This window comes from Tasmannia lanceolata, unplaced genomic scaffold, assembly GCF_043159265.1.
Source record: "Tasmannia lanceolata isolate RefF3 unplaced genomic scaffold, GAP_Taslan_0.1 ptg000019l, whole genome shotgun sequence".
Taxonomy (NCBI): Eukaryota; Viridiplantae; Streptophyta; class Magnoliopsida; order Canellales; family Winteraceae; genus Tasmannia; species Tasmannia lanceolata.
The window spans coordinates 30,754,287-30,764,133 of NW_027518696.1; the positions used below are offsets into that span (position 1 = coordinate 30,754,287).

The 9,847-nt window shown below is 42.0% G+C and overlaps 1 protein-coding gene across 1 annotated transcript; it reads right to left on the reverse strand.

The window, feature by feature from the left end:
- Positions 1-1,113: 1,113 nt before the first annotated feature.
- On the reverse strand, positions 1,114-1,470 carry LOC143852492 (uncharacterized). The gene has a single exon (XM_077361876.1). It carries the CDS (start codon positions 1,468-1,470, stop codon positions 1,114-1,116), a length of 357 nt encoding a protein of 118 aa, XP_077217991.1.
- Positions 1,471-9,847: the final 8,377 nt, after the last annotated feature.

Here is a 9,847-nt window from a genome sequence, read left to right on the forward strand (position 1 = left end):
TAACAAGCAAAAATCAAATTGTCTAACCCCCACAATAATTCACAATAGAATGATCTAAACCGTTGATTTGATAGGCCCACGGAAATTGCATCCCAAAATATTTCCATTGGATGATCTCAGCCGTCCGATTTATGGGTCACGACCCAAATAGATTGCACGCCCCAAATCACTTCCATAGAATGGTCTGAACTGTTCATTTGATGCAGCATAATGTAGATTGGCTGCGCTCCTCTAAGTCATTTCTGTAGGCTTATCCGAATAACTTAACTTGATGATCATAACAACATTGGTTGTTAAAATAACCTTCCTGAGATCTTGACTGTTCCCTCGATGGGTATCTCTATGCATTGGATCGAAGTAGGTTAAAAACTCATTTTTCATTAAAACAATATGCGGACCCCCTGTTCGATCCAAATCTTAAACAAATGCTCAATGCGGGCTCACCAAACGGCTCTGAATTCTCTCTTGCTTGGATTCTTCTGAATAACCCTTCTCAACACTTAGCGAAAAGAAAAATACGGAACATTGCGGAAATGATCGGAAAGATTGAGAAAGCGTAAGGGACGGACACGGGAATGGGAAACACTGAAGAAGACTAATAACAAGAACACTAACTTCTTTGTTGATTACAGCAGAGCAAAATGGGGTGTCTACAGCAATCTGCTTCGAGGGTAGTCCAGAAGTAACCAAGACGAAGGATCATCTGTGCTAACATTTTGCCATTCATATGAGGACCACAGACACCAGAGTGAACATCTTCTAAAATTTCTGCGGCTCTATCTTCATCAACACAAAGGAGCTGGACTCCATCAAATGACCTGTGGTATAGGTCTCCTCCACAAATGACATACCTGGACGCCAGTTTCTGTAACGCTCTTCTTTCCTTTAAAGAGCCTTTTAGGGAGGTGTCCCCTACCGGAGATAAGATTTTTAATATCAAAATACCAAGATTTCCCATCTGGACATCTGGCTGGTATCTGAACCATGTGTATGTGTGCAGGGACGACATGACGTTTTATTGCAAAAGTACGGACCTTAACCCCAACCGGGATATCAACCATAGACGCAAGAGTGGCTAGCGCAATCAGCGAACCTATTTCTCAATCTAGAGATTTAGGTGAAGCTGATATTGTGGAAACTCTTCATCAAACTCGTAAGGTAAGTGTGATAAGGAACCAACTTATCCTTTTTGGTGAGCCATTTTCCATTTGTTTGACAGATGACTAATAGAGAATCTCTGTATAGATCAAGGTCTTGAACCTCCAAGGATAGGGTTGCTTCTAGACTGGCTATGTAGGCTTCGTACTTAGCCACATTGTTGGTGCAGTCAAAGTCTAATTTGATAGAGATTGGTATGTGCTCATCTCGAGGTGAAATAAGGACAATACCAACCCCTTTGCCTTTTGAGTTGGTTGCTCCATCAAAGTACATGGTCCATGTTGTAAGACTAGGCACATCTTTGATTATCATGATTCCTTCGTCTGGAAACTCATGACTCAATTTTGCATTTTCAGTGGGTGCATCAGCTAACTACTCTGCAATGATTCTGCCTTTAATAGACTTCTAGGTGACATATGTGAAGTCAAATTCTGATAATAACAACAACCAACGCGCGGTTCTGCCAATCAGGGCTAGTTTCTCGAACAGGTACTTCATCGAATCCATACAAGAGACGAGGTAGATTATTTATGATAGTAAGTAGTGTCTAAGCCTTTTCGTGGCCCACACCAATGCTGGACAAGTTTTCTCCAGTTGAGTATAATTTAGTTCATAATCTAACATCTTCTTGCTGAGGTAATAAATTGGCATTTCTTTTCTTGTCTCTGGATCTTCTTGTGCCAAAATACATCCGAGATACGTATCCGTATTTGAAAGATACAGGAGAAATGGCCACCCAGGTACTGCTGGTGGTAAAATTGGAGGTGACAACAGACATTCTGATCTTTTCGAGGGCTTGCTGGCATCCAGAGTTCCACTGTTTGAACACATTTTTCTTCAGAAGCTTGAAGATTGGCTCGCACGTTTTGGTAAGCTGAGTGATGAAACAGCTTAAGTACTGAACTTTTCCCAAGAACCCTTTTATTTCTTTTTCTATTTAGGGAGACGGTATCTCCTGGATCGCTTTAACCTTGGCAGGGTCTACTTCGATTCCTCTGTGGCTGACAAGAAAACCTAATAGTTCGCAGAAATGACTCCAAAAACATACTGGTTTGGGTTAAGTTTGAGTTTATTTTTTGCAATTCTTTCAAAGAATTTTCTCAAAGTATGGAAATGGTCTGATCGATACTTGTCTTTGACAATCATGTCATCAACATATACCTCTACTTCCTTGTGAATCAAGTCATGAAAGAGGGTAGTTGCTACCCTTTGATACGTTGCACCAGTTTTTTTGAGACCGAATGGCATCACCCTGTAGCAATAGGTTCCCCACTACGTAGTGAACGTTGTCTTGGTCTTGTCTTTTGGAGCCATCTTTATTTTGGTGTACCCCGAGAACCCATCCATAAAGGAGAGTAAGGCATGACCTGCCGTGTTATCGATGAGAACGTCAATGTGGGGCAAGGGAAAGCCATCCTTTGGACTAGCTTTATTTAGATCTCTGAAATCGACGTAGCAACACACTCTTCCATCCTTCTTAGTACTGGGACAATGTTTGCTAACCATTCGGAATATGTGACGACCTCTAGGAATCCGGCTTCAACTGGTTTGTCACCTCATCTTTGATTTTAAGAAGGCATTCAGGCCCCAGCTTTCTGAGCTTTTATTTCTTCGGCTTAGCTTCCGGGTAGAGAGGGATATGATGCTGGACAATGTCCTCACAATCCTGGCATATCCGTGTATGACCAGGCAAAGACTTCTTTGAACTCTTTTAACAACTTGATTAATTCCGCACGCTCTTCAGGGGATAAATAGTTTTAAACTCATCTTCTAATGGTTTTGCTCGACGTTGCTCCCTTCGTTCGATTAGTTTTTTAATCTTGAGGGGAGTTTCATCTGCATCATCGTCTGAGGAGGTTTGTTCGATGTTATTTAAAGCATTAGTTTCAATATTATCAAAAGACAAAGGCGTGTACAGAGAAAGTTCTTTGATTGATTCAAAAGATACATCGAAAAAACTGACTGACGCACCTTGTTCAGGCTCATTTACATTTGAAACATTTTCAGAAGAAGAGTCAGAATCAGAAGAAGAGTCCGACTCAAAGGAGGAAAAATCTGTATTCGAAGGGATAGCTGTAGTGAGGAACGGGATGAGGGTGTTTGTCCAGTTGGAGAGCTCTGAACTGCCAGTATTGGTAATCATACTTTGAGGAGAGAAAAGCAGAGCGGGTTCCCTAATCATGCAGACTGTCAAAGCGTTTTCTTGGAACATTGATCGCATCAATACCGGTTCAAGGTAATCTGCCAAATCAAACTTCAAAATCTCTACACGCATATACTGTTTTCGTCACCAAATGTCATCTTCTTCACCTGACCAACCTGTAGCAAAGAAAATATGAAACCCAGGAACTCGCTCGCCCGTGATGGGATGTGTAGACCACTCTAGAAAACCATAGTAAAGGAAGTCTTCTCCTTCTTGGCAAAACTAACGATTCAGGGTTTGCTCGATTTCTAGCATAGGCATGACCTCACCAGCTTTTCTGCATAGGCATATCTTGTTCCTCCTGATATGTGTTGTGATAGCCTAGACCAGTTGTATCGATATTGGAAGGGAAATGCAAATCATCGAACTGGACTACTCCTTGTTGATGTCGTCATAATCCTATTCCGGGGATGTATCCGTTAATTTTGAGCATAGTGGGCACAAAAGGATTGATATCGTACTGGAGTGGAACCAATTCTTTCTTCGCTTGTTCCCAGCTGATATGGGTGACATCGAGGTGGAACCCATTGAGGTAAAGACTACCTTCGGCTGACTTGCCATGGGGATCGGACAAGATAGCACCAACTTCTAGGTCTTTATCACCTCGAACTGTGATAACTCTGCTACCTTTAATGAATTTAAGCTTCTGATGCAAAGAAGAAGGGACAGCCCCTACTGTGTGAAGCCAAGGTCGTCGTAACAGCAAGTTGAAGGATGACTTGATGTTAAGTACTTGGAATTTGACATCAAAGGTTTCACCGCCCATAAAGATAGCAGTAGACAAAGTTCCAACTATATCTCGTCGGGAATTATCATAGGCCATGATGCCTTGATCAGATGGGGTGAAGTCACTAGGACCGAAACCAATAGTTGTGGCCATGCTCAGTGGACAGTTGTTCAAGGCCAAACCATTGTCTACGAGTACGGCAGGTACTTTCTTTTGATTACATAGCACAGTAACAAGGAGAGGCTTGGAATGGTTCTTTCCTTCGAGGGTCAGATCTTGGTCTAAAAATGAGAGAGTCGTAGAGGCTGTGACTGCTGCAACCAAATTGGTGAGCTGCTCGGGTGTAGTGTCTTTGACACTTGAGAAGTCTGCAAGCTTTTGAGGAGGACCTCTATGTTCAGATCCTCCTGATCAACTTCTGTGCCAACGACCTTTCATTTGACAATGTCGACCTGATCCTCTGTCCTGAGCTCTGGGGGTTTGTAATTTCTACAATCCCTAGTGAGATGTCCTACTTCTGAGGTCTCAAGATTACTGACTTCGAGATCTTCTAATGACAGCATGAACGAAGTTTCATCTATTCCAGCTTTAACTAGATCTAGGACATAAGGTTCTTCATCGAAGGCTGCGCAAATGGCAAGAGGGCATGGTTCCTCTTCCCCAATTTCTCGTAGGTAAATATTATTATCGGTTCCCCATTGATAGGGTTCAATAGTGAAAATTAGGGACAAGAAATCAATTTGTAGAGATTCGGTGAAGATAACACTGGTAGTGGGAGACGAAGGATTATGATTTGGAAGAGGATTGGTGTTGACATTTGGCCCCGACGGGAGAATGAACTATTTTTTGTCTAGAATGTCTTGGATAGCATCTTTCACAGTGAGACATCTATCAGTTTGGTGCCCTTTACCTTGATGGTACTCACAGTATTCTCTATTGTTCCATGTTTTGGGTAGAGGATTGGGAGGTGGACGGGGTGCAAGTAGAAATATTTTCTTGGCTTGAAGAAGCAATTTCATGATGGTGGTGGGGGTAGCCGGTAAGGGAGTGAATTCCCGAAGTGTCCTATTAACAACAGGAGGTCCTGAAGAAGCATTACTTTGCTGCCAGAGAAATGGAGTTTCAGAAATTTCTAGAGCCGGCTTGGCTTCATTGACTTCTTTGGACATATGAGGTTTCTTAGGGTGAGTGGTTCTAGGCATAGGGGAAGTTTTGCTAATCCAACCACAAGCTAGAGAATCCCAATTTTGTTGCCTGTATCAATGAAGTGTTTGAGACTGGTGAAACTCTGAATGGCCATGGGACTCTGGAAAGACAATGTCAGGTTCTGCTGCATCATATCGATCTGATCTTCCTCAGTGGGTCGCTTAAGATCTGAGTTGTCTTATGACGCCAACGTTTCACAAAATCGGAGAAGGATTCCATGGGTTCTTGTCTGGTGGTCTGAAGATCCCGATGAGAGGTTTCAGTGCCATCTTCGTAGGAGAACTGCTTAATGAACTCATTCATGATTCGTTCCCAACCCATAGTCGGTAGTTCAGGTAAACTTAGGAGCCATTTCTGCGCTACTACTTTTAAGGACATCTGAAACACAAGGGCTAACTGATCTGAGGAAAGACCCTGTGACCAAAGCATACTCTCGAATACAGCGAGATGGTTATGAGGAGAACCAGTCCCATCATACTTGCTAATGTCAGGCCATTTGAAGCTAGCCGGAAGCTGTACATCGGGAAATAAAGAGACATCTCAAAAAGAGAGTTCAGTTGATCCATGAACTTTATAAGTTTGAGGTCCTAGTTGACCTTGGCAAACTTATCTTCCCATTGTTTCAGGATCTGAGAAAAGAGGTGATTCTCATCTGCATACTGATCTCCCAAAAACGGTCCGGAAGGTGACCTGTGGATTGGTTAATGGGCAGAGCCGGTGCAGTTTCTTGAATAGGAGGAGGTATAGGTTGCGGTGGTGCAGGAGATGTTATCATAACCTTAAGGGGGGATCTCACACAGCATTCTCCTCTGAGAGATGGTGGAGATTTTGAGTGAGTTCTGCTACTGCCTGTTGCAGTTCTTAGATAATCTGGGATTGATCTGAAGGTTCAACCATGATGGCGAGAGGGATTGAAGGACTAGAAGGTTCTAAAATTGCTACCAGAGGAGTAGGAACTGAAGAACTAGGTGGTTCTGAAATTCTTTCTAAACTAGGTTGTGTTCGGGCCCAAGCTATTGACTTCTTTGATGCAATGGTTTCAAGTATAAGAAACTTTCTACCTGCAGATGGGAAGGTACACTAGTTTTAGAATTTATTCATACAAGGTGGAAGAGTTATGTAAACAGAATGGCAGATACAAATAAAACTTTTATTTATTTATATGTCTGACCAATATTTACAATATTTATACTTGAAGGCCTGTGCAGACCGGACTTCTATCACTATTTCTTTACAAGGATTTTGTAAAAAGAAAGAAAAAAGAAACTTGTTATCTTCAGTGTAGAAGTAGTCCATAGCCTGGCAATTCTGAGCTGAACGAATAGTATCAGAGGGGGGCTACGCGTCATGAGAAGATCCCACAGATTCGGTCTCTGGAGCGATGTGCAAAATCAGTGCTGAGTAATAGTCTAGGTGTATTCTTTCTGCACGAGGAACATAGATTTCACCCAGAGGGACTATTATACGGGCTTCCCAAGCTGAGTAAAGAGTCCTGCCCAAATTTGTACTGATTCTTTTTGGCAAATAGAAGCGAACAGGTGACTCCCAAGGATGTTGTTTTGCTCCGAACTGACGCATGATTCAGCGAGGGATGTAGAAAGAGGTGTATTCTAGACCCAGGAGACAAACATATTTAGTTTGGGAGGTCCTTAAGGTGAAAGAGTTAGAACTTAGGGCTCTCCAAGCAATATCACAACTGTCACAGGTTTCTAACCAGTCATGCCACTCTGGCTCACTATTTAAATGAACCTTTGGTTTCCCAGACTGAAAGTTCGAGATGCAAGGGATTGTCCGAGGACGGGGAATTGCTATATGAAGCTTGAGACAAAGCCAAATATACAGTAAGGTTCGACATCCTGAGAAAGGAAGGTGAGGGTGTTTAGAAACTCGGTCTAACCCTCTAAAGATTTCAGCCAGAATAGTGGGCACATGGTTGGCATCTAGAGACAATTGGTCTACAACGCTGAGAAAGGGGAGAGAAACTAGATTGTCTTCCTGACACATGAGGTAGTTTGCATACATGCATAGTGTATAGGCCTCACGACGACGTGGCTGAAACGTGGCGTCCTGCAAGTCTCCTTCTGAGGAGCAGACGTCCCTGAGTCTATCTATGTATAGGCCATCTGAAGACATGAAATCATCAGGGTCCTATCCTAACATACAAAGGAGTCTACTACACATGAGCCTGTTAATCCCATATTTGATCTCGGGGTGGATAATGGGTCCATCTGCATATACTGCAAAAGTGTACAACATTCTTCGAAAGTGTGACATACTTCTTGAAGACCGAAACGAAAGACGAGATATCGGGGTTCCCAAAATTGTGCTGCTGCTTTGAGAAGATTCCAATCTACATGAATGGACTCATAGAAAGGAAAGGTATACTCATGATGAGTCAGGTAGGTGAAATGGAAAGAGCTTATTAATTCTACGTAACTTCGTATCCATTTAGACATTATTTCTGCCGACATAGTCTATTCCATACAAAAGGTAACAAGGAAATTTTCAAATAAACAAAAGGATTGATACAATACCTATGCACATACTTTTTTATTTATTTACATTTCTTTTTCTTTTTTCTTTTACACAGGGGCCTTTGACACGCAATTTACAAAGCAAAATCGGTAAAATAAAAGTAAAACAAAACGGCTCTCTATCTTTTACGCAAGCTAGATCAATGACCAAGAGAAATAGTAGCCAGAAGGATTTCTGCTTTAAGTTCGGAGTAGTAGTTGGTTGCTACCTCGTTTACATGCGAAGAAGCCAGATCATGAGAGGAAAGGGTTTCCCTCTTTTTCCAATTTGAGGCGACAGCCTTAGAAAATTCATTAGTAAACTCTCGTGGAGGATACAAGTGGGTGATTGGTTCGATAATCTCCTGCTTAGCTCCAGATTGACACATAATGCGGCTTGGGATATAAAATGAACTGTCTTCCAAGCTAAGAAGCTGAATGTAGGAGAATCCTAGCGAAGATAGAACATTGGGGTAGTACCCATATATCTTCCAATAGATATTTTCACCTTCTAGGCCAGACATCCGTGCATGCCAGCCAAATACCATTTCTGGGTGCGCAAAATGGTGCCAATTGTGGAAGTTATATATCGAGACATCTAATCGGGAACCCGGGGAAGCAATGTAAAGCTTCAGACAGAGCCAAATATAAAGGAGGATAGGAAAGCCTGTAAACTGACGATTGGGATCATCTCGACTTTTTTCCAATCTGTTCAAAGTTTCGGCTAAGATGATGGGTACTGGATTTTGCTCTGTCGGGAACCTGATCTAGTATGCTGAGAATTCGAAAGGAAGCTTCGTCAAATTCCTGTCTAGTGAGATATTTAGCATAAACACAGAATAAGAAAGCCTTTTGACGAGCTGCTTGGTAAGCGAGATTATCGATATCTTGAACTGGAGAAAAAGCCTCAATTAACTGGTTAACAAGAACTCCCTCTGAAGTCATGAAGTCCGAGGGGTTTTGCCCTTGGAAGCAAAAGTGCTTCATGACTTGCTGAACATATCCCGGCCTATCAATAGGTCTGACAGTGGGTCCATCCTCAGATACTCCTAGTAGGATGCAGAATTCCTCATAGGTGGGGCAGATTTCCTCTAGGCCAAATCGAAAAACATGACTATCTTTGTCCCAAAATTGGGTGGCTGCTCGGAGGAGATTCCAATCAACCTGGACAGACGAAAGCAAAGGAAAGTACTGCTCGAAGGGGTTGGTGAACCAATGACTGAAATTGAAACTCTCGACATTGTAGAAGTTGTGGATCCAATCATTCAATTCTACTCGATGGTTCATGATCTATCTACATAGAAGACAGAGAACAAAAATACGGTAAATCAAATGAAAAAGATGGGTAAAACATTTGTTTTTGGTATTTTTGTTAGTTCTTTTTCTTTTTGTAATTTTCTACAAATTTTTGGACGGATCCTGAAGTAGAGAAAAGGATGGACAGCAACATCTGCCCTGACGATTTGAAAATTGGGAGAAATCGCTTAGAGGCTCAACTCAAACAGGGTTTAGATATAGATCTAATCTTGATCTGATGACGATACACTGACAGAGGTCCGATACTTGGGTTAGGACAAAGATTTGACTAAGAATATCCTCTGACGAGAAGATATATTTACGGAAACCTAACATTTTGAACGTAACAGACAAAGAAATGGGTATTCCACTGAGAGGATTCGAAGACAAATTTGACAGAGTTTTGTCTTTATTTGTTGTTATGAGATGGTCGGAAATGAGTCTAATATGAAAAGACTAAATAGAATTAGAGCAGGGCTGGGGTATAGCAACCACGATGAATGGTTTAAGGCAATCTCCGTGCCAGAAGATGGGTTGAATTTGGGCAGAGCTTTGCTGTCTGAAACCTTAACTAAGGCTGGAAAAAGTCTAACTTTTGGTAAGACTGATTTGAAATTGAGTGGAGCTCGGGTATCTAGACCATAGCAGACGTTATGACAAGGTTATCTTCATATCGGAAGAGCTTTGCTGCCGCAGAACCAAAAGTGGTTTGGAGAGGGATCTATCCTTTTAGAAAGATAAATT